General features: G+C 35.8%; 1 protein-coding gene and 1 long non-coding RNA gene across 4 annotated transcripts in view; one reads left to right on the plus strand and one right to left on the minus strand.

The window, feature by feature from the left end:
* LOC105540154 overlaps window positions 1–26,192 on the plus strand; it is a 90,700-nt gene that overhangs the window by 24,385 nt on the left and 40,123 nt on the right. The window contains exon 2 of the long non-coding RNA XR_001006158.1: window positions 21,928–21,995. This is a non-coding gene — a long non-coding RNA (uncharacterized LOC105540154). The remainder of the gene's footprint in view (window positions 1–21,927; window positions 21,996–26,192) is intronic.
* The window catches only part of FAM184A (family with sequence similarity 184, member A), a 67,429-nt gene continuing 57,384 nt past the window's right edge, over window positions 16,148–26,192 (minus strand). For 2 of the 3 annotated variants that reach the window (XM_011980640.1, XM_011980633.1), the window contains 4 exons: window positions 23,098–23,215; window positions 20,966–21,070; window positions 18,072–18,274; window positions 16,148–16,497 (listed from right to left, as the gene is read on the minus strand). In XM_011980640.1, the coding sequence (XP_011836030.1) occupies window positions 16,416–16,497; window positions 18,072–18,274; window positions 20,966–21,070; window positions 23,098–23,215 (508 nt within the window). In that variant the 3' untranslated portion in view covers window positions 16,148–16,415. The remainder of the gene's footprint in view (window positions 16,498–18,071; window positions 18,275–20,965; window positions 21,071–23,097; window positions 23,216–26,192) is intronic. The other variant, XM_011980648.1, reaches the window with a different exon arrangement.

The raw sequence follows: 26,192 nt of genomic DNA on the forward strand, positions 1-26,192 counted from the left end.
AAGGTGAAAAGGAAGAGAAGACCACAAAACAACCAGAAAACAAATAACAAAATGACAGGAGTAAGACCTTACTTAACAATAACAACATTACATGCAAATGGACTAAACTCTCCAATCAAAAGACACAGATTGGTTAAATGGATAAAAAGATAAGACCCAAAGATCTATTGCCTACAAGAAACACAATTCAACTATAAAGACACAGATAAACTGAAAACAAAGGAATGGAAAAAGTATATTCCATGGCAATGGAAACCAAAAAAGAGCAGGACTAGCTATACTTACATAAGATAAAATAGATTTCAAGATTAAAAACTCTAAGAAGAGATGAAAAGATCACTATATAATGATAAAGGGTCAATTCAGAAAGGGGATATAACAATTATAAATATATACACATTCGTTTCCTCAGCACATGGATTATTCTCACGAATAGACCATATGTTAGGTAACAAAACAAGTCTTAAAACATTTTTAAACATTGAAATAATATCAAGCATCTTCTCTGACCACAGTGGAATAAAACAAGAAATCAATAACAACAAGAGGAATTTTGGAAACTATACAAACACATATAAATTAAACACCATGGTGCTGAATGACCAGGGGTCAATGAAGAAATTAAGAAAACTGGAAAACTTCTTGTAACAAATGACAATGTAACACAACATACGAAAACTTATGGAATACTGTGAAAGTAGTACTAAGAGGGAAGTTTATAGCTATAAGTGCCTACATCAAAAAAGAAGAAAAACTTTAAATAACCTAACAGTGCATCTTAAGGAACTAGAAAAGCAAGAGTCATCTAACCTAAAGTTAGTAGAAGATAAGAAATAAAAATCAGAGCATAAGTAAATACAATTGAAACAAACAAAACAGTAAAAATGATCAATAAAACTAAAAGTTTTTTGAAAACATAAAATTGACAAACCTTTAGCCAGTCCAAGAAAAAACAAGAGAAGAGCCAAATAAATAAAATCAGAGATGAAAAAGGAGACATTACAACTAATACTGCAAAAATTTAGAGGCTTATTCGTGGCTTCTGTGAGCAACTTTATGCTAACAACTTAGAAGACCTAGAAGAAATGGATAAATTCTTAAACACATACAACCTACCAATATTGAGCCATGAAGAAATCCAAAACCTGAACAGACCAATAACAAGTCACATCCCAGGACTCTTTATAGACATTTTCCAGCACCAGTCTGGAGCCTGATAGCCCTGCTGGGTGGCTAGACCTAGAAGGGTAATAATCACTGCAATCAGGCTCCAAGGAAACTCCATCCCAGGGGAAGGGAGAGTGCACCACATCAAGGGATCACTGCATGGGACAAAAGAATCCGAACAGCAGTTTTTGAGTTCCAGATTTTTCCACTAAAATAGTCTACCCAAATGAGAAGGAATCAGAGAAACAATTCTGGTAATATGACAAAACAAAAGTTTTATATCACCCCTAAAAGACCACACTAATTCCCCAGCAATGGATCCAAACCAAGAAGAAATCTCTTAATTGCCACATAAATAATTTAGGTTGATTATTAAGCTACTGAAGGAGACACCAGAGAAAGGTGAAAACTAACTTAATGAAATAAAAACAAAAATACAGGATATGAATGAAAAAATCTCCAGAGAAGTAGATATTAGAAAGAAAAAACAATCACAACTTCTGGAAATGAAAGACACACTTAGAGAAATACAAAGTTCACTGGAAAGTGTCAACAATAGCCTAGAACAAGTAGAAGAAAGGACTTCAGAGCTCAAAGACAAGACTCTCAAATTAACTCAATCAACAAACACAAAGGAAAATAAATTTTAAAAAATGAACAAAGCATCCAAGAAATTTGGGATTATGTTAAATGGCCAAACCTAAGAATAATTGGCATTCCTGAGGAAGAAGAGAAATCCAAAAGTTTGGAAAAATTATTTGAGGGAATAATCGAGGAAAACTTTCATGGCCTCACTAAAGATCTAGACACCCAAATACAAGACGCTCAAAGAACACCTGGGAAATTTCTAAAAGATCATCATCACCTAGGCACAAAGTCATCAGGTTACCTAAAGTCAAGACAAAGGAAAGAATCTTAAGAGCTGTAAGGCAAAAGCATCAAGTAACCTATAAAGGAAAACCTATCAGATTAACAGCAGTTTTTTTTAGCAGAAACTCTACAAGCAGAAGGGATTGGGGTCCTATCTTTAGCCTCCTAAAACAAAATAATTGCCAGCCAGGAATTTTGTATCCAACAAAACAGCTTCATAAATAGAGGACAGATAAAATATTTTTCAGGCAAACAAATGCTGAGAGAATTTTACATTATTAAGCCAGGACTACAAGAACTGCTAAAAGGAGCTCTAAATCTTGAAACAAAACCTCAAAACACACCAAAATAGAATCTCCTTAAAGCATAAATCTCACAGGGCCTATAAAAACAACAACAACAACAAGGTATTCAGGCAACAACTAGCATGATGAATAAAACAGTACCTCACATCTCAATAGTAACGTTGAATGTAAATGGTCTAAATACTCCATTTAAAAGATACAGAATGGCAGAATGCTATCTTCCAGAGACTCACCTAACACATAAAGACTCACATGAACTTAAGGTAAAGTGGTAGAAAAAGATATTCCATGCTGGGCATGGTGGCTTACGCCTGTAATCCCAGCACTTTGGGAGACTGAGGCGGGCAGATCACAAGGTCAGGAGATTGAGACCATCCTGGCTAACATGACGAAACTCCATCTCTACTAAAAATACAAAACATTAGCCAGACATGGTGGTGGGCATCTGTGGTCTCAGCTACTCGGGAGGCTGAGACAGGAGAATGGCATGAACCCAGGAGATGGAGCTTGCAGTGAGCAGAGATCACGCCACTGCACTCCAGCCCGGGTGATAGTGCAAGACTCCGTCTCGAAAAAAAGGTAATCCATGCAAATATATGCCAAGGGCCAAGGAGTAGCTATTCTTATATCAAAAGCAACAACAGTTAAGACAAAGAGGGCATTATATAATGATAAAAGGATCAATCCAACAGGAAAATATCACAATCTTAAATATATATGCACCTAACACTGGATCTCCCAAATTTATAAAACAATTATTACTAGACCTAAGAAATGAGATAGATGGCAACACAATAATAGTGGGGGACTTTAATACTCCACTGATAGCACGAGATAAGTCATCAAGACAGAAAGTCTAATGGATTTAAACTATACCCTAGAACAAATGGACTTAACAGATATTTACAGAACATTCTATGCAACAACTGCAGAACATACATTCTTTTCATCAGCACATGGAACATTCTCCAAGATAGACCATATGATAGGCCACAAAACAAGTCTCCATTAATGTAAGAAAATCAAAATTATATTAAGTGTCCTCTCAAACCACAGTGGAATAAAATGATAAATTAACTCCAAAAGGAAGGAACCCTCAAAACTATACCAATACATGGAAATTAAATAATCTGTTCCTGAATGACCCTTGAGCCAACAATGAAGTCAAGATGGAAATTAAAAGTTTTGGAACTCAGTGATAATAGTGACACAACTTATCAAACCTCTGGGATACAGCAAAAGCAGTGCTAAGAGAAAAGTTCATAGCATTGTATGCCTACGTCAAAAAGTCTGAAAAAGCACAAATAGAATCTAAGATCACACCTCAAGGAGCTAGAGAAACAAGAACAAACCAAACCAAAACCCAGCAGAAGAAAAGAAATAACAAAGATCAGAGCAGAATTAAATGAAATTGAAACAAAAAATTACAAAAGTTAAATTAAAAAGCTGGTTCCTTTGAGAAGATTTTAAAAAATTAGACCATTAGCGAGATTAACCAAGAAGAGAGATCCAAAGAAGCTCAATTAGAAACAAAATGGGTGATATTGCAATTGATATCACAGAAATGCAAAAGATCATCCAAGGCTACTATGAACACCTTTATTTGCACAAACTAAAAAAGCTAGAGGCGATGAATAAATCCCTGCATATATACAATCCTCGTAGATTAAATCAGGAAGAAATAGAAACTCTGAACAGACCAATAACAAGTAGTGAGATTGAAACAGTAATAAAAAAAAAAATTTACTAATGAAAAAAAGTCCAGGACCAGATGGATTCACAGCTGAATTCTATCAGGCATTCAAAGAAGAATTGGTACCAGTCTTACTGAAACTATTCCAAAAGATAAAGAAAGAGGGAATTCTTCATAAATCATTCTCTCTTTTCTCTTCTCTTCTTCTTCTTCTTTTTTTTTGGAGATAGGGTCTCACTCTGTTGCCTGGGCTGGAGTGCAGTGGTGCAATCTCAGCTCACTGCAACCTCCGCCTCCCAGGCTCAAGTGATCCTCCTGCCTCAGCCTCCCAAGTAGCTGGGAACACAGGTGCACACCACCATGCCCGGCTCGTTTTTTGTGTTTTTGGTAGAGACAGGATTTCACTATGTTGCCCAGGCTGGTCTCAAACTCCTGAGCTCAAGCAATCTATCTGCCATGACCTCCCAAATTGCTGGGATTACAGGCATGCGCCATGGCGTCTGGCCCCTTCCTAAATCATTCTATGAATCCGGTATCATCTTGATACCAAAACTAGGAAAGGACATAATGAAAAAAGAAAACTACAGCTGGGCACAGTGGCTCACGCCTGTAGTCCCAGCACTTTGGGAGGCCGAGGCAGACGGATCACGACGAGGTCAGGAGATCGACACCATCCTGGTAACATCCTGGTAAACTCCGTCTCCACTAAAAATACAAAATTAGCCGGGCGTGGTGGCGGGCGCCTGTAGTCCCAGCTACTGGGAGGCTGAGGAAGGCGAATGGTGTGAATCCTGGAGGCGGAGCTTGCAGTGAGCCAAGATCGTGCCACTGCACTCCTACCTGGGCAACAGAGGGAGACTATGTCTCAAAAAAAGAAAAAAGAAAAAAAAAAAGAAAAGAAAACTACAGACCAATATCCCTGATGAACACAGATGCAAAAATCCTCGACCAAATACTAGCTAACCAATTCCAACAGCATATTAAAACGATAATACACCATAATCAAGTGGGTTTCTTACCAGGGATGCAGGGATGGTTTAACATACACGAGTCAATACATGTGATACATCACATAAACAGAATTAAAAACAAAAATCATGTGATTATCTCAACAGATGCAGAAAAAGCATTTGACAAAATTCAGCATCCTTTATGATTAAAACCACCAGCAAAACTGGCATAGAGGAGACATACTAGTAAACCAAACTCAGTGTGATACATTATATCAACAGAATGGAAGACAAAAACTATATGAACATTTCAATTGATGCTGAAAAAGCCTTTGATAAAATTCAACATTCCTTTATAAGAAAAACCCTCAAAAACTTGGGTATAGAAGGAACGTACCTCAACATAAAATCCATATACAACAGACCCACAGCTAGTATCATACTGAATTGGGAAAAACTGAAAACGGGCTTTCTTTTTAGACCTAGAACATGACAAAGATGCCCATTGTCACCACTGTTATCCAACATAGTACTGAAAGCCCTAGCTAGAGCAATCAGACAAGAGAAAGAAATAAAGGACATCCAAATTGGAAATAAAGAAGGCAAATTATCCTTGTTTGCAGATATGATCTTATATTTGGAAAAACCTAAAGACCCCAACAAAAAACTAGTAAAACTGATAAACAAATTCAGTAAAGTTGCAGGATACAAAATCAACATAAAAATCAGTAGCATTTCTATATGCCAAAAGCAAACAATCTGAAAAGGAATCAATAAATTAAGGCCATTTAGAATAGCTACAAGGAAAATTAAATTCCTAGGAATTAACTTAAGCAAATAAGTGAAATATCTCTATAATGAAAGCATAAAACATTGGTGAAAGAAACTGAAAAGGACACACACACAAAAGGAAAGATACTCCATTTTCATGGATGGGAAGACTAAATATTGTTAAAATATTTGTACTACCCAAAGCAACCTACAGATTCAATGCAATTCCAATCAAAATACCTAAGACATTCTTCACAGAAATAGGAAGAAAAATCTTAAAATATGTATGGAGCTACAAAAGACCCGGAATAGCCAAAGTTATACTGAGCAAAAAGAACATAACTGGAGGAATCATATTACCTGACTTCAAATCATGCTACAGAGCTATAAGTAACCAAAACAGCATGGTACTGGCATAAAAACAGACACATAGACCAAGAGAACAGAATAGAGAATGCAGAAACAAACCCATACATCTCCAGTGAACTCATTTTCAACAAAATTGCCAAGAACATACATTGGGGAAAGCACAATCTCTTCAATCAATAATAGTGCTGGGAAAATGATACACGTATTCAGAAGGCGAGACTAGACCGCTACCTCTCACCATATACAAAAATTACATCCAAATGGATTAAAGACTTAAATCCAAGACCTCAAACTATAAAACTACTGCAAGAAAACATTGAAGAAACTCTGTAGGACATTGGAGCGGGCAAAGATTTTTTGAGTAATACCCCACAAGCAGAAGCAATCAAAGCAAAATTGGACAAATGGGATTATATCAAAATAAAGACTTCTGCACAGCAAAGTAAACAATCAACAACAAAGTGAAGATCCAACCCACAGAATAGGAAAAAATATTTGCATACTATTCATCTATCAGAGATTAATAACCAGAATAGATAAGAAGCCCAAAAAAAACTCAGTGGGAAAAATATCTAATAATTCAATTAGAAGATGGGCAAAAGATCTGAATAGACAAATGGCAAACAGGCATGTGAAAAGGTGCTGAACATCACTGATCGTCAGAGAAATGCAAATCAGAACAACAATGAGATATCATCTCACTCCAGTTAAAATGACTTTTATTGGCTAGGCACAGTGGCTCATGCCTGTAATCCCAACACTTTAGGAGGCCGAGGCAGTGGATTACCAGAGGTCAGGAGTTCAAGAGCAGCCTGGCCAACATGGTGAAACCCCATCTCTACTAAGTCTCTACTTAAAATACAAAAAAATTAGCCGGGTGTAGTGGTGCATGCTTGTAGTCCCAGCTACTCGGGAGGCTGAGGCGAGAGAATCACTTGAACCCAGGAGGCAGAGGTTACAGTGAACCAAGATCATGCCATAGCACTCCAGCCTGGATGACAAGAGCAAAACTCTGTCTCAAAAAAGAAAAAAGAAAGGCTTTCATCCAAAAGACAAGCAATAATAAATACTAGTAAGCATATAGTGAAAAGTGAACTCTTGTACACTGTTGGTGGGAATGTAAATGAGTACAGCTACTATGGAGAACAGCTTGGAGGTTCCTCAAAAATTAAAAATGTGATCCATCAATCCCACTGCTAGGTATATACCCAAAAGAAAGGGAATCAGAATATGGCAGGGATATCTGCACTCCCATGTTTGTTACGGCACTATTTACAATAGCCAAGATTTATGAGCAACCTAAGCGTCTATCAACAGACGAATGGATTTTAAAAAATGGGGTACATATACACAATAGAGTACTCTTCAGCCATAAAAAAGAATGTGTTGCTGTCATTTACAACAACATAGATGGAACTGGAGGCCATTATATTAAATGAAATAAACCAGGCACAGAAAGACAGACTTTGCATGTTCTCACATATTTGGGGGAGCTAAAAATCAAAACAATTGAACTTGTGAAAGGACAATCTTAGGGCCCCTAAATTGCTAAGCTAAAGGGAAAAGTCAAGCTGGGAACTGCTTAGGGCCAACCTGCTTCCCATTCTATTCAAAGTCACCCCCTTGCTCCCTGAGATAAATACATATCTGATTGCCTCCTTTAGAGAGGCTCATCAGAAACTCAGAAGAATGCAACCATTTGCTTCTTATATCTACCTATAATTTGGAAGCCCCCTCCCCACTTCGAGTCTTCCTGCCTTTGCTTCGAGTTGTCCCACCTTTCCAAACTGAAACAATGTTCATCTTGCATATGCTGATTGATGTCTCATGTCTCCCTAGGATGTATAAAACCAAACTGTGCTCTGACCACCTGAGGCACATGTTGTCAGGACCTCCTGAGGCTGTGTCTCGTGCACATTCTTAACCTTGCCAAAATAAACTTCCCAAATTAACTGAAACTGTCTCAGATTTTCGGGGTTCACAAACTCATGGAGATAGAGTTTTCTTGGAGTAGTTTCGTAGTTCGAGGTCTTGGATTTAAGTCTTTAATCCATTTGGATGTAATTTTTGTATATGGTGAGAGGGAGCAGTCTAGTCTCACTCTTCTGAATACGTGTATCACTTTCCCAGCACTGTTATTGATTGAAGAGATTGTGCTTTCCCCAATGTATGTTCTTGGCAATTTTGTTGAAAATGAGTTCACTGGAGATGTATGGATTTGTTTCTGCATTCTCTATTCTGTTCTCTTGGTCTATGTGTCTGTTTTTATGCCAGTACCATGCTGTTTTGGTTACTTACAGATCTGTAGCATGATTTGAAGTCAGGTAATGTGATTCCTCCAGTTATGTTCTTTTTGCTCAGGATAACTTTGGCTATTCTGGGTCTTTTGTGACTTCATACACATTTTAAGATTTCTTTTCCTATTTCTGTGAAGAATGTCTTAGGTATTTTGATTGGAATTGCACTGAATCCAAAAGTTGCTTTGGGTAGTATGAATATTTTAACAATATTTAGTCTTCCCATTCATGAAAATGGAGTATCTTTCCTTTTGTGTGCATGTGTCCTCTTCAATTTCTTTCACCAATGTTTTATGGCTTTCATTATAGAGATATTTCACTTATTTGCTTACGTTAATTCTGGCTGGGCACAAAATCCCTATTAATTCTCAGGTGCCCCAAATGTGTAATTTTGTGAAGCCTACACACCTACCCACCCACCCACTCAATAGTGGGACCTGGAACTCGTTGCATAACTCATTTTATTAAACATCTAAAATTGAGTACATTATAAACATTTTAAATTACTAGAACACTTTAAATTGGGTTCTGATTGCTAGACTGATCTTTGTGGACTGATCTTTGTGGATGCATATGAGACCTGATGCGTGCCTAGCTGTCGTAGCCAATAGAAGGATGAATTTCCTCTATTTGCTGACAACATTCTTTTTTTTTACATGAATGTTCATAGCTTTATTCATAAGAATCAAAAACTAGAGACAAACCAAATGTCTATCAACAAGGAAACAGATATACAAACTGGCATATCTGCAACGAACCACTACTCAGCAAGAAAGAGGAACCAACTACTGATACATGCAACAATTTGGATGAATCTCGAATGCATTATACTAAGCAAAAGAAACCTTACATAAAAGAGTGCCATCGGAATGACTTTTTTCCTTCAACTTTTAAGTTCAGGGGTACATGTGCAGGTTTGTTACATAGGTAAACGTGTGCCATGGCGGTTTGCTACATAGATCATCCCATCACCTAGGTATTAAGCCCAGTATCCATTAGCTATTCTTCCTGATGCTCTCCCTCACGTCCCCCACCCCCGACAGGCCTCAGTGTGTGTTGTTCCCCAGCATGTGCCCATGTGTTCTCATTGTTCAGCTCCCAATTATAAATGAGAACATGCGGTGTTTGGTTTTCTGTTCCTGTGGATAACATTCTTTAGAGCACAGTTTGTGGTCCTATTTTTAAATTATTAGTAGAAAAAAGTGGCTTGACATAAATTACAAATGTATTTTCAGTAGTAACTGGTACATAATAGTTATTCAATAAAGCTACTAAATGAAAATAAAATCAGTGACGTTTTCACAACCTATAATTGGTTTATAAGATTGCCACCCAGCCACTGAATTTTAGTTTTCTGGAAGGACATTTTGCAACTAAATCTTACACCGGTAAGTCATGCAGCTCTACAATGATGCTTCAGGGTACATAACTAGGCTCTTCTTTGGCCATGGTAGATGCTATCAACAGCTGCTTTAAAAATGTTCCAGCCAAAGTTATTTCAGCTATGATTTATGATGTGGAACTCTGGAAATACAGCAAAGAGGGCTTTATAGAACTAAAATATATTCATTTACTATAGAAGCAGCCTTCTGAGGAAAACTTTCATTTTGCTTGAAATGAAATGGTCAGAGAAGATGGCAATAACATAGCTTATCTCTGATTTCATAATTTGATGTCGTCTACTATTTCCATATGGTTCTATCACCAGAAATATAAAATAGCAGCATTACAGGTATTATTATTAACTTGCCAGATTGCAACCTTTTACTGTTAGCCAAAAGCCTGACAGAAGCGACATTTAAGGAAGGTTGTCCAATGGGCTTTTCATTCCTTTATTCTCAATTTTATCCTTGCATCAGATTAGGCCACTAGACAGCTACTACTTACTAGTCTGGCACATTTTGCAGACTCTTACATTGAATTATTCTTAAATGCTGTAATTTCCCTTTTTATCAAAGGTTACTTAAAGAAACAGCTTTGTGAAACTTACCGCAGCTTTCGTTGTAAAAATAATTGAGAATATCAATCATGACATCATCTAAATGTCTTCTATTAAAAAGTCCTAAATGAGGAATTCCTTTTAGAACTCAAGGCCAGGAAAGCTTTTTCTCCTGAAAATCCTTCCTCTTTTCTGATAAGGGTCATCAGCTAGCCTTTGAGCATCAGCCTAGCTCAAAGATGCATGGAGAAAACACTGAAGTTGAAGCCTGGTTATGTTGGCCTTCAATTACACATCTGTATTCTCCTTTCAATTAGTCCTGATTTTCCACAACTATTAGTAGTTTGAATAAAGAATATACACTTTTAGTGTCTTCTGTGTAGTCACTTGTAAACCTTTTTGATTGAAGCAGTGTATGAATTTTTCACGTGTATATACAGATACATTAAATATAAAATGGTAATAAACTTACAATTTAAAGGAATTTATCTATCTACAATCACATACACAAGCATGTGTGTGGACACATACACATGGCATCAGTTTTTCTGTTAAAGATAACATACCTGTTTCATTCAATTAATCCAATAACCCAGTAGGAATCAGGCATTGTAGCCTGGGCGTGGTGGCTACATCCAGTCTGAGTTCCATGAGGACAGGGATACATGTGTTTTGTTCAACCTATCCCAACCACATTAAGTAATACCTGTCACCCAATAAATATGTTGAATAACCAATAGCTACTAAGTAAGTGCTATGGATGCACCTAGGAAGGAATGTGTAATTCACTGTGAAGCCATGAAAAAAGCCTTCACAGAGCCCCAAAAACTGAGAGATAAGAAGTGTGAATGCCTTGGAGTCAGGCACAGTGGTATGTGCCTGTAATCCCAGCTACTTGGGAGGCTGAGGCAGGAGGATCACATGAGCCCAGGAGTTCGAGACCAGCCTGTGCAACACAGCCAAGAACCCATCTCTAAAAAATAATAAATAAATAAAAATAAATGCCTTGGTAATACTAAAGATAGAACCCATAAGTTGGTCTGTACATGACACTCCCCAGGCATCCGAGGTAATCTTAGGTTATCGTTCTCCGTGTATTCCAAGCACCTTCTGTTCAGATACTGCTACTTAAACATATGCTGAGGTACCAAATAGCAGAACATTCATACAGAAAATGGCATGGAGAAAAAAGCAAACGTAATGAATCTTAAACAGGAGCGATTTCACCTTAACTGGCAAATATAGCAATTTATAACTTAATTATTGTGTTTATTCAGAATCCAATGCAGAGTCACTGAGATAATACCCCATTACTTAGCCCTCTTAAATTGTGGTAAAATACACATAACTTTAAATTGCCATTTCAATCATATTTAAGTATCCAATTCAGTGGCATTAAGTTCATTGATAATGTTGTGCAACACTACCACTGTCCATCTCCAGAACGCCACAAAAATCATTCCAAACAGAAATGCTGTATCCATTAAAAAAACTCCCCTGTCCTCCCAACTCTACCCTTGGTAACATCTATTTTTGTTTCCATCTTTATGAATTTGCCTATTCAGGTAAATGGAATCGTACAGCATGTGGTCTTTTGTCTGGCTTATTTTACTTAGCATAACGTTTTCAAGGTTCATTCATGTTGTAAGATATATCAGAATTTTATTTCTTTTTAAGACTGAATAATGTTCCAAAGTATGTTTATACCATATTCTATTTTTCCATTCATCTGCTGATGGCCATTTGGGTTGTTTTCACCTCTAGTCTCTTGTGAATAATGATGCTAGCACCATTAGTGTACAAGTATCTGTGTCCCTGCTTTTGGGTATATACCTAGAAGTAGAATTGCTGGATCATATGGTGATTCTACTTAATTTTTTGAAGAACTCCCTGTTTTCTACAGTAGTTTTGCCATTTGACATTCCCACAAGGGCTCCAGTTTCTCCACATCCTTAGCAACATTTGTTATTTTCTGTTTTTGTCTTATTTTTTATGAAAGCCTTCCTAAGAAGCATCTTGTCTAATGGTGATTTTGACTTACATTTTCATCGTAACTAGTGATGCTGAGCATGAGCTCAGAATCTTATGAGCTTATTGGCCATTTGTGTATCTTCTTTGGAGAAATATCTATTCTTTTGCCCAATTTTGAATTTTGTTGTTGAGTTTTAGAAATGGTTTTTTGTTTTTTTTTTAAGAGACAGGGTCTCACTGTCACCCAGGCTGGAGTGCAGTGACATGATCATAGCTTGCTGCAGCCTCAGACACCTGGGCTCAAGTTATTCTCCTGCCTCTGCCTCCCTAGTAGTTGAGACAAGTGTGTACCATCACGTCCAGCTACTTACAAAACAAATTTGTAGAGACGGGGTCTTGCCATGTTGCCCAGGCTGGTCTCTAACTCCTGTCCGCAAGCAATACTCTGGCCTCAGCCTCCCAAAGTGTTAGGGTTACAGGTGTGAGCTGCCACACCCAGGCAGGAATTCTTTATGTATCCTGGATATTAATCCCCTATCAGTTATATGCTTGGCAAATATTTTCTCCCACTTTAAGGGTGTCTTTTCACTCTGTTGATAGTGTCCTTTGATGCACAGAAATTTTAAATTTTTATGAAGTCCAATTATTTTTGCTTGTTGCCTTGCTTTTGGTATCAGATCTAAAAAATCATTACCAAATCCAATGTCATCCAATGTTTACTTCTAAAAGTTTTATAGTTTTAGCTTTTATGTTCAAGTCTTTGTTCCAGTTTGAATTTTTGTACATAGTGTTATAAGGCGAGAGTCCAACTTCATTCTTTTGCACGTGAATATCATTTTTTCCAGCACCATTTGTTGAAAAGACTGCTTTTTCCCAATTGAATGGTCCTATCACCCTTGTTGAAAGTCATCTGGCCATATGTGAGGGTTCATTTCTGTGCTCTTTAGTCTATTTCAAACAGGTTTTGACTGCTAATAAAAGCAAATCAGAATATTGTTAAAATTAAATATTGCTACCTTCAGAAAATTAGAGAGATAATATTCCTGGGATTACCAGAGGTGGCTAATATGTAGTAACCTTCCAAACCAAAATATGGTTTAATCCAGTATCGCAATGATATCATGTGACAATGTTAGACTATTCGTGGTAAAATGAAAGGAAAATGTAGTGGCATATGCCTGTAATCCCAGTACACCGGGAGGCCAAGGAGTATTGCTTGAGCTCAGGAGTTCGAGACCAACCTGGGCAATGTGGCAGAACCTCATTTCTACAAAAATACAAAAATTAGCTGGGTGTGGTGGTGTATGACTCTAGTTCGAGCTACTCAGGGCCCTGAGGTGGGAGGATTATTTGAGCCCAGGAGGTTAAGGCTGCAAGTGAGCTGTAATCATGCCACTGCACTCCAGCCTGGGTAAGAGTGAAACCCTGCCTCAAAAATTTAAAAAAAAAAAAAAAAAAGGAAAACTTAGGCATCTTATTATTTTCTAAGAATATCTCTATTTCAAATCATGTTGTTGATCTTATTTGTTAGAAAGATAGAATATGTTCTTTGTTTATGAAAATAAATAAGAGACTGCCTACGGATAATTTTTAGCTGAACCCAAAGCAAGACATTGCTCGCAAATGTTTTCATATGCTTTTATCATTAACACAGTTTTGGAATCTGAATACTTAACTAAGAAATCTGATTGTGATATATTTCTGAATATTTAATTTGTATTGCTTTTTGACAAACTTTTGTATATGGTTCCTGTGGACATGAATAAAGCATTTCCAACTATGTTGTATTTAACATTTTTCCTTTCCCATCCTCTAATCCACATTAACACTGTCTACAACATAAGACACAGCAAAACAAACAATTGTGGTTTAGCTCATCAAGATGCCCTCTTTCTGCTTGAGCTGCAGTACACAGTACTGTATATACAAAGAAAATATTCCTTACTATTCACCTCTTAGGACCTATCTCTTCACTCCAGATTTAAAATCGTAGTGTTTGGAGAAAAGCCACGAATTAGAAACTCAATGTTTTATGATGATGAAAAGGTAAATATTTTAAGATACAGCATTAGTGAAATTTAATACCTACATATAATTGGTTCTGAAGGAGTAATAGAATAAGAACTAAGCATCTTGACCTATATGTAAAAATCAATTTGATATCTAAGGTAATGCAATTAATAGTATCTGTCCACTGTGCTTTTACTTCTAAAATCCTAGCATAAAAGTAGTTAGGTTGTTATAATGATATTTACATTATCACTTTTCTGCAAAAACTCTGGCTCCTTTTACCTCTCTCCTTTATACTTATCCAACACTATCCCAATCCTGGTTAAGTCCAAATATCCCTTCCTAGAAACTTGCTGCTAGTAGCTGAAGATGGGCAAAACCCACAATCATGCTGATGGATTTCAACATAAATATATAGTCTGTGATCTCAATTATGCCTGACAATCCTTTTACAGTTTTCTAATACATTTGCTCTTCTACTTTTCAAGACAACTATTTTCTCATCTGTAGCAATTTATACCTTTCCTAAGACTTTTAATAAGCTATCTCATATTATCTTCTAGGAAGGTAAGGTGGAAGATAATATTTATTATATAGCCCAGGAGACTGAGTCACAGAGGTTAAGGCATGTGGTGGCAGCACCAGGCTACCCTCAGAGAAAGGAGTTTCCTGTCGCTAGAAGTATAAAAGCTCAGTCAGGGAAGTTATGAAGAAGATTCAGGTACTCTATGGGAGGTTGGTCCCCTTCTCCTCCTGTCCTTTTAATTTCCCTCTCTCTCCTCCAGAATGAAAGCGTGATAAAGTCTCCTAAAGACACAAACAAAGCCCATCTTGACCCTTCCCAGTCTGTGACTTTACTGTCTCTTTCCTCTTCCATGTATTACTAAGTTTTTTTCAAAGAGAGGTTTTTACTCACTGTCTCAACTTCCTTGACTTCCATTTCCCTTTTTCCTAGAATCTGGCTTTTGTTGCCACTGTTACTCTGAATCTGCTTTTGCTAAGACCATCTTGTAGTTGTCAAAGCCAATGGACACTTTTCATTTTTGCCCTTTCCTGATACCTACAGCATTTAACATTGTTGGCTGGCTGCTGGGTCTCTCTGAAACTTTCTTCTTCCAGGACACTATGCTTTTTTGGATCTGTAACTCTACTTCTCATTCTCATTCAAACCCTGTCTGTTCCTGACATGTTGGTTTCTCCCAAAGTTCTATCCTCAACCCCCTTCCTTGTTGTTCTCATCCATACCTGTGGCTTTCTCTATCTCATACATGCCATGTTCCAAAACATCTATAGCTCAGTCTTTCTATTCCTGAGCTCCAGATCCTTATGTCTCACTCCCTATTAATTATGCCAATTTAGAAAACTATCAAACTGGCTTTAAGACAAATTAAAATCAAATTGACTATTTATTCCTTACCCAATGACTTTTGGCCATAAAACATAGTATTAATTATAGATACTAACTGTACTGCAGTTCTAGATCTCAACTATTAAAACTGAAAAAAAAAAAACACAATGAACACCTAAAAGTCAACAGTATTTCATATACTTGAAAGTCCACAATTTACACGAGCACTTTCATTCTAGTTTTGTAAATTTAGATAACAATTCAGTTAAAATTACACATTGTAATGGAACAAGGGTTTCTATTTCCCTATCCTGATTTTGTTATGATTACTGAAGTCAAATAATTTGATATGACATGATTATAATGCAGTAAAATTTGTTGACAAGTCTTACCTGGAATTAAAAAATATTTAAAAATTAAAGCAAACTTAGAAAAAAATAAAAAGCATTATTTTTTGTTCTAACAAAATTTATTATGCAGTAATTACAAAGGTTAAAGACTCTTCCATCTCAAATAAAAATAACAGTTATAATTACACACATCATATAGTACCTTATAGAATGATTCCAATAAATATCACAGGAAATACAGTGCATTTTCAAATTGGAGAGACAAAGACTTTCTCATTCACAGTGTTTGACATAGGAAAGCCTATTTACATATCAATCTGTATAAAGTCATGCTCTCAGTAACAGTCCATACAGAGCTGTGTCAACACAATTCTTTCAGAATGTGAAGTACCGGGCAAACCACTCCTGGCGCTGGGGATCTGGAGAAGCCACTGGAGAAGCTTCACTCTGAGCAGGACTGAATTCATAAAAAGAGAGACATGTAACCCAGCATTAAGTCATTTTGCAAAATGAAGGCAAAAGCACATAAAACATCAGCATAGATTACCACAACGGGTTCCCCATGTTGTAAGTCGTGTTTGAAAGATGTGCTACTCCCTCTACACTAGAATCGGTTCTCCACTCCATGAGAGCATAAGAGAGCATCAGCAGCTCAAATGAAGTCAGTTCAGGAGGAGCCACATCACAACAATCACAAAAAACAAAAAACAACTGCAAAAATGTCACCTTTTTTGAATAAACAATTCAGTAAGAATTGTGGGAAATAAGAGAGAATAAAATAATGATCCTCTCTTTCAGCACCTTTTCTCTTTTAGTTGATTTTACAGATGTGTCCTTAAATATAACTAAAGTAACTAGTATTTTTTTTTACTATGTGCATTTTCTATTAAATTTTCATTTCATAATTCTCTATGCAAATACTCTAGGAAAGGGAGTACATTAAAAATATAATTTCCCCCCATCATTGATGTTATATCGTTTGTACTTATCTTAATTCTAACTAAAGATTCTTTGGGCTACTTAAGAAAACAAAAGAATCCCTACCGTCTTTGGGGAAAATTACAAGGCACGCAACAATGTGTAATGGAAACTCCAGTAGTCATGTTCCTTGAGCTCATGCACATGCATCTTATTGATACCTGAACATACCCATGCACAAGGGAAAATAAGCAACACAAAATATTTAGCAGGAGACAAATTCAGAGGTGTATTTGACTAATTTTCATTCTTGCTATTTTTTTTTTGTTGTTAATCATTAACTATGTCATTAATCACTTAGCCTAAAAACACCTGCCTACTTGTAAGACTATTACTAGTGACACTGCTAAGATTTAGTAAGAATAAGAAAAAAAAGTAAAGCAGCAAAAAATCAGTAATAGTAAGATGAGCATAAAACAACAGTACTTTCTGACTTTATCTAATGGCTAAATTTCTAATGAAATTTGCATTTCATTCAAAATTTGCTAATACATTTAATCAACAACTGCAAGGTAACTTAAAATGGAATGGAAATTTTAAAAATTATTTATTTTTTCTAAATTTAGTTTTTGTATAAGTATATTTAAGTTCCCAGAGTTTGTGTATGTTTTTATTTTGACAATAAGCATATATATGTATTTATAAATAATCCTGGCAAACAAGAGAAAAAATAAGCATATATAAAAAATAAAAACCACTTAGTAAACAAAAAAATATTTTAAAGTTCTACAATAAGGATGAATTGTTAATTTAAAAATTGGTGACAACACTAAAAATAAAGTAATCGTGCATAATATTAAAATTCTAACCATATAAATCACATTAACACCTCTTCAAGTACTTAGAAAATTGACTGATGACCAGAAATTAGAAAAAAAATTTTAACACAGTCAAAAGGAAGTTCTCTAGAGAGGTGATAAATATACTTTGAAGAAAATATTTCATAGTAAGTTTTTGTAGGTTGTTCTTAAAGTAGTGATTTCTGCAATGTAAGAAGGTAAATTTCTCAAGTTAAAAAAGAAAAGAAAAAAACATTGGTGAGACGGGTCTCACCTCAAAAATGTCTTGGGCCCTTTAGGTGGCACTGGCTGTGGAAGTGGTTTGCTGCTGCTGAACTCAATATCGTGGACTGGAGAATTAGGAATGGGATCCAGGCGGTTAGGATGTCCATTGCCCACTCCACCAGATTCCAGAGCACTTAGATTGGGAACACTCACAAACCTGTTTGTTGGTGATTTATCATTCTTCTTCTTTTGCTGCATTAAAAATAATACATGTGAGGATAGTCCCTGCATGAGGACAAATGAGAAAATAGGAATGGTAGAAGATAGAAATTTGGCATAGGAAAATTTTGGAAGCTTTATGTTAAATTAAGATGTTAATTAACCAGTGTTACCCAAACTGTGGTCTGGGAATCCTTGGAGGTAATTTTTTATCTACATGGAATCCTCAGAGACAGACATGCTACCAGGACAGAAAGACTGAGGAAGAAACATTCAGGAGTCATTCACGAGGAATGGGAGAGAAGGTAAAAAGAGTGCCAAGGGGTAAAGAATACCCTTTTGGGAAGAAAAGGGGAAAAGGGTTGGGGGAGAAAGCAAGTCTTGCAGATAGAAGGTTAAATGGATTTAGGCTAAAATTAGGAGAAGGGGTAAAAGTTAAGCATAATTTTAAGAGAGGTCCATGAAATTTAGCCATCTGTCAAAGGGAGGCAGTTCTTGCCTGGAAAAAAAAAAGGAATGAGAAAATGCTTGGCAATGTAGTTTGAAACAAATTGCACATTTCTACTAAAGACCTAAAGCTGACTTAGAGAAATAATCTAGTTTTAAATTCACTGTGACATCTATCTTTCTGAAGAGGGAAAGTTTTATTTTCATAATTAAGTCTAATTTCCATATTAATTGGCAGTATCATTAATTGGCTCATATTTTTTAAAATTTAAAGGTTACAAAACAATAGTAATCAGCTGATTCTTAAATGTGACTTTAAAATTAACAGATAAAAAGACAAATTCCACTGTAGATTACCAAAATCTATCAGCTTGCAATTCACGAACTTTAGTCTCAAAGTATTTTATTCACATCTCTAGAATCAATGATCATCATCTTGCTATGAGAAGTAAAAATTAACGTGTTGTTAGATATTTAGAATAGTCTCATCTTTTACTAATTAGATGTATACTAATTAAATTTGTAAGCTTTTTTGGAAAACAACTCGAGTTTGGGAAAAATGCAATTAATATACAAGACGGAACTTTTATTTATATTTATCTTATTGTCTAAACATTTCCTTCTCTCATATTCTGTGACTTGTAGAGTCTCTGACAAAAATCTTATTTTAGCATAACCAGAAAAAGAAAATAATAATAATAGCTTCTTCAGAACTACTTGTGAAAACTAAAGTCACTATTAGGAGTCAAAAGTAGTTTGAAAGTTCTTACAAAGATGTATCTTTTGCATTTTCTTATTCTAGTCACCAGAGGGCATAATTAAACCTACTTAAGGTTTCTATTTTAAGAAATCAAAAGAACACTGGTAAAGTTCTACAGTAATCATTTTGCAGCTAAAAAATTTAATTCCAATAAAATAAATACAAGGAGTATTTTTAGTATATCTTTTCCCACAAACCTCATAATCTTGCTTTATAATTAAAATATTATTTAACCCTAAATTATGAATTTAAAAACTAAAACTAATTATAATTATTCATTCACCAATTATTCACTCAGAGCTTTCTATCTGCCAGGCAATATTTCAGACTCTGAGATACAGCTACATGCCTCTCCAGTCATTCTATTTTAGAAAACATTCACGTTTAAAGTTTGGAACACTTTAACTTGTAAAGGAAGGATAAATTCTGTGTTCTTAACATAGAAGTTTTATGAGCTGTGAAAGGAAAGGAAAATTTCTGGGTAAAGGCCTAATAAAAATTAGGCATGACGTGAAACTTAATACAATCTGAATTTGAAAAACAGCTTTGGAACTATCACTTTTGTTTATTCTGCTATTGATTTCTGCCATAAGATTCATAATTCCTATGAAGCCAATATATATATATATATAATCATTTATTCTTTATTACTTGCTTTATTCATAGAATAATTTGTGGTGGCTTATAGGGAATGTGATGAAATTTTGCAACTGAACAAATATTTACTGAATACCGACTATACCCAAAACATGATTGGAGCCATGGGAAGCTAGGGTACAAAGATTTATAAGACTTGGTCATGTCTATTTCAAGGCTCTTCTATTTGTCCCAAGAGAGTAACAAGTATAAAAATAAGTCATATTCAATTTTTATTGTTAAGAACAGTCAGAAAGCCGGGCAAAGTGGCATACACCTGTAATCTCATCCACTCGGGAGCTGGAAGCAGGAGGATCGCTTGAGCCCAAGAGTTTGAGACTAGCCTGAGCAACATAGTGAGACACCATCTCCAAAACAAAAACAAAAAAACAAACCAAACCAAAAAGAACAGTCAGAAGGCTGAGAGAAGTAAAGCCATTCTCTGATGATTGTTAGGCAACAAAATACATATCCAACCCAAGGTCCATTAAGATGTTAGGCCTTAAACCAGCAACAGCTGTTGGGTATCCAGGGCTGGAGTCTCTTTCTGGACCACAAGCAGAAGATTGTGAGCAATAAGAAAATGACAAGAAATACTCTTAAGAAGAGTCAGAAGGTTAGTTTTCTTTAGAAATATGAAAAAAAGGTAGAACCAAGTTTTATAATATTGGTAAAATATATTTAAAGGAATATGAGCATTATTCAGAGTTTCATTCTGAAAATGAACATACAAATAATTCATAAGTTTTAGGGCTAGATTATTAAATAGAAGAAAACATTTTTTGGGAGCTTTATCTAACTATGCTGCTCCAAATATTTTCACCAAATTTTTAACCAACTTTTAAACCACATTCCTATTCTACAGTGTTTACGGCACATACCTTAGCCAATGGATTAATAACACCAACAGTAGGACTTGAGTTAAACACTTTGTTGAAGTTAGTTTCTCGATTGACTAATTCCAGCTGATAAAACTTATTATCCTCCTATGCAAAAGAATTATAAACATCTTTTAAATATTTTCTATGGAATATTTTAAAAACATAAATGTATAAATGCCATTTCATTTAAAATTTAATATAAAACCTGAATGAAGATTTATGTACTTTGTTTAAAGAGTTCTAGACCTGATTGCTGCTGTCTTAAGGAATGTTGGGGGATAAGTTTTCAACACCTTTTAAACCTTATACCCAAGCACTTGACCCTTTTCCTTCAAGAGTGGACCTAAATGTTTTATTTGGTCCCAACTCTGTTTCACAGGGCTATGCAGTTTGGGCAGATTTAACTCACATTAATGGGGCTCTGGGCATGACTGAATTATTTCCACAGATAACGATGACAGTATATCATTAATCTTTATTTCTATTTCTTTTTATAGGCGTTTTTCACCATACCCAGCAATTTTTTTTTTTGGTGTGTGTAGAGGTAGGATCTCAGGACGTCACCCAGGTTGGACTCAAACTCCTAGCCTTCAGCAATCCTCTGGCTTCAGCCTCCCAAAGTGCTGGGATTATAAGCATGAGCCATCATATCTGGCCTCATTATTCTTAAGTACTATAAATAGATTCGATTGCATCTAATCTGAGATATTAATCTATGATAGCAATGGTAATCAAAGAACAGGGAAAAAGTGAAGGCCCATATAGAGATAAAACCTTTACCTTTGGCTTCACCAACACGATATGCTAATTAAGTAAGCAGAATGTGGGAAGGCCATAAGTAAACACAACAGTGTGTGGGAGAATGCAGGGCTGTGCTCTAGCAAAACTAGATTCTAGTGAAATCTAGTAGAATTCTTTATGCCTCTCTTAGTCACCACTGTCTCGACCTATGTGCCTCACAGTCCATGGAATCAGGCTGTTGTGGAAGGAGTATGGAACAACCCTTGGCTACAATCCTGGCTCTTCCCTGGCAAGCTGTGTTGCTTTGGAAAGTTGCTTTACTGTATTTGCTGTGACGATAAAATACAATGATAACATCTCCTCAGTAAGAACTGGGAATTAATAGCTATTTATATGGAACACAGTTTCAATACATTTACTATGCTTGCTGATTTCATGTGTGAAATATAATGTGCCATTAGTCTGCTGCTATCAGATGGAGCAATCTATAAGGCCTGTGCTCATGTTCACAATATGTAGAAAATTGGGTGGTTGGTGGATTGAAGCAGCACACGCTCATCTCTCCAAAGCCTGCTCCTGGATTCTACCTGTGATCCCCAATGTACTACCTATTGCTTTCAGCAGGAACCTCTAGTCTCAGACAACAGGCTGCCTCTCTTAAATGCAAACAGAGATGCATTGAGGAAAAAGGACTTCAGAAATACATGTTGCTCTTATGCTCTTTTTGCATGCTGTGGTCCAAAGTCGTCTGCTGAAGATATGAACCGTGAAAGAGTATATTCATTGTTAAATCTGTATTTTTTTAGCTGATAAACTTCAGAGTCATTAAGAACCCAGTGTTACTGACTTTCCAAGAGAGAACCTCAGCGTTACTGACCTTCCAGGAGAAAGCATGCAACTTTTCTGAGGCTAGACTATGGAACACTTTTTCTATAGAGTAAAAATTCTGGATTAGTGTTTGCTAGGACACATTTTAGGAAATCAATATGCTCAACTTGTTAGTGTACAATACAGGCTAATGCATGAATGTGCTGGCTTTTCTTTGCTAGCCAATCCTAATTCTACATGTGTGACACACATACATACACACACTTCAATGGTATATTAATTGTATACTGGCAGTGACATATTATTAAACATTCAATAGGTATCAAAAAGACTTTCTTTTTAAAAATATGAAAGACATACAATTCCCTTCCCCTAATGCCAAATTTAAATTTTAAAAATTACTTTATATTTATTCATAAACATTTCAATAAACTTTCAATCACAATGCACATGTTCTGTGTTTTCTATTTTCAGTTAGCATTACTTAAAAAGACTGTCCCATATTTTCCCAATCAATAACTATTGATTACTAACATGGTTAGACTAAAACCAAAACATCTTACAATTAGCTTCTTTATGATCTGGTCTCTTTCAGTAAGCATAGCTTTTAATTCTGTAATCATCTGTATATCTTCTGGTTTTGATTCTCTCATTAGATATTTTTCTTCCATTTCTTCTAATCTGAAAACAAGAAAGACTTTAGCTCATTGATATCACTCAGATACATTCTTCTGTAATACCCACATTAAAAAAATTAGTCTAGTTGAACACACACAAAAATCTGAAACAAAACTTTTTTCCTTAAAACTTTTAAGCATAATGACATGACTGCTTCAGGAGCAGTAGTTACATTAAAGGCTTTAAAGGGTAGATGGTACTATGAAAGGCTTTGCAGGTTATTTTCTGAAGAAGTCACTCATTTTAGGTCATTCCAGAGTATTTGGAGAAGAGGTGAGGAGTATTTGGAGATAAGCTGTGCAGAAGAAATTATATGTTGAATGATACTAACCTGACAAATACAGGTTTGATACTAGAAAGGCAGGCTTACTATTACAACTGCTTATCACAATATAATACTGTGTGATAACACAAGACTTGGTAACATATAAAAAGGACAAGAAACAAATACAGATGAAAGAAAAAGGACACACATGTATGACAGCAGTTTTTCCTGGTTTATAGAAAATAAGGTTTAAAATTCTATATTATCAGCCAGTACATACAAACTGGAAAAAAGGTTCATCAGGTAAGAGAAAAATTATGTGCCCTTCTAAGCCTATTCTGACTGAATGATAAGAGGTGGTAATATGCCTGAATGCCCTGATCACTAAAATAGAGGCCTAAAATAGAGGCCACTTTTTATAAGCAGGTGACATATCCTGCTGAGTCTAAGAATATAGGATGGGGCAGACTGAAGAGAATACAAATGGAAACTGCTGGCTTAGTTTCAGAAAAAGCACTTTCAATTTCAGAAAATGCAAATAACTAGAATAATTTAAAAAATCTTATTGTTTTCAGGATATAAAGGATAGAACTTAAACAGAATTTCAATAACATTATTCAATAGAATTATGGTTAATAAAGATTCTTAGAAAAAATTATTCACTCATGAATACTGAGTAACTTGTAGATGATCTGTCTTCCAGAAGTCAGTTATATACTCCTATTCCCACCCAAAACCCTAGAGAGGTACCTGAATCTCAGCGTATTTGAGTACCGTAAAATCCCTCCACAAATTCAGCCCAAGCTAAAGATTTGGAGATAATGTATTAGGCTCTCTATCCAGTCCCCTGGCTAAAGTTCTCAATTAGGGTGTTGGGAGGTATGAAGGTGATGAGGAAATGAGGAAGTGATTGTCTCAGGATCAGCTGGGAGTTTGTCAGATCAGTGTGAGGTAAGTTGTACAACAGGGGCATCCAATCTTTTGGTTTCCCTGGGCCACATTTAAAGAATTGTCTTCGGGCACACATAAAATACACTAACGATAGCTGATGAGCTTAAAAAAAAAAAACTTACCATGTTTTAAGAAAGTTTACAAATTTGTGTTGGGCTGCATTCAAAGTTGTCCTGGGCCGCGTATGGCCTGTGGGCCGTGGGTTGCACAACTTTGCTGTACAACATGTTAAGTTCCACTATCTTTACTTTTGTTCTTTTGTGACAATAAAGACCAAGTGAAAAATAATGTGATTTGTTAACTCACATAAAGTGACCTTGCATTTTTCCCCAATATGGCAGAGTTAACTCTTACGTATTTTATGGGCAAAGATTTTAAGAAAGTCAAGAAATACTAATCTAGTAAAAGAAATAGCAATTTGGGTTTTATGTTGGAGAAACCACAAGATGTCACTGGAGCACTTTCTTTTATCATTAAAAGCAAAGTACAAGATTTATGAACTGCTTCCCGCAGCTGAGCAAGAATACTTGGTATAAATGGTAAGCAACTAAATTTAAAGCCTTATTTAAAACTATTATTTCTATCTTTTTGTTAATTGAAAAGTTAAGGTAAAGTGAATCTAAAGTGATCAGTTAAAATCTCTGAACCACTTTTTTTGCATAATAAAGGTCTACCCCTGAATCCAAATTGCAGTGTTTTTTTCTTAGCTTAAACATCCTTTGCCTACAGAATTACTATCGGTTAATCTTCTCTATAAAATATCTGATACAGTTTGGCTGTATCTCACCCAAATCTCATCTTGAATTTTGTCCTCACAATCCCCATGTGTCATGGGAAAAACCTGGTGGGAGGTAATTGAATCATGGGGGCAGTTATCCCCTGCTGTTCTCATGATAGTGAGTTCTCAAAAGATCTGATGGTTTTATAAGGGCAAATCTTTTCCCCCTTTGCTTGGCCCTTCTCCTTCCTGTCACCATGTGAAGAAGGATGTGTTTACTTCCCCTTCCACCATGACTGTAAGTTTCCTGAGGCCTCTCCAGCCATGCTGAACTGTGAGTCAATTAAACCTCTTTCCTTTATAAATTACCTAGTCTCGGGCATGCCTTTATTAGCAGCGTGAGAACGGACTAATACAACATTTTTACATCACCAAAAATGTTTAATAAGAAAAATATCTGGATATTAAATGGGAAAATATAATTGATTACACATAGAAAAAACATAATCCATGTAAACACAAACAGGAAAGCATTAAAGGAGAGAACAAGTAATATGATATAGATTTAACTTGCAAATATATTTCAATAATTACTAGTCTTTCAAAATTCTTATAGAAAGAAAACTTGGTACTATTCCAATATCCATTTCAAGCCAAGACTAGTCAATATTTTTCTTTTCTTCAGTTGCCGCAAGCAACCCTCGTAACCAGCACTGCTTCTAAAATTTAGTCCAGGTGTGAACAACTGGTAACATAGTTTTTTTTTTTTTTTAATTATACTTTAAGTTCTGGGATACATGTGCAGAACATGCAGGTTTATTACATAGGTATACATGTGCCATGGTGGTTTGCTGCACCCATCATCTACATTAGGTATCTCTCCTAATGCTATCACTCCCCCTGCCCCTCATCCCCCGACAGGCCCCGATGTGTGATGTTCCCCTCCCTGTGCCATAGGTTCTCATTGTTCAACTCCCACTTATGAGTAAGAACATTCAGTGTTTGGTTTTGTTCCTGGATACACAGTTGTTTTTAAGTTTGTTCTT

The sequence above is a fragment of the Mandrillus leucophaeus genome, unplaced genomic scaffold (assembly GCF_000951045.1).
Source record: "Mandrillus leucophaeus isolate KB7577 unplaced genomic scaffold, Mleu.le_1.0 Scaffold1047, whole genome shotgun sequence".
Taxonomy (NCBI): domain Eukaryota; kingdom Metazoa; phylum Chordata; class Mammalia; order Primates; family Cercopithecidae; genus Mandrillus; species Mandrillus leucophaeus.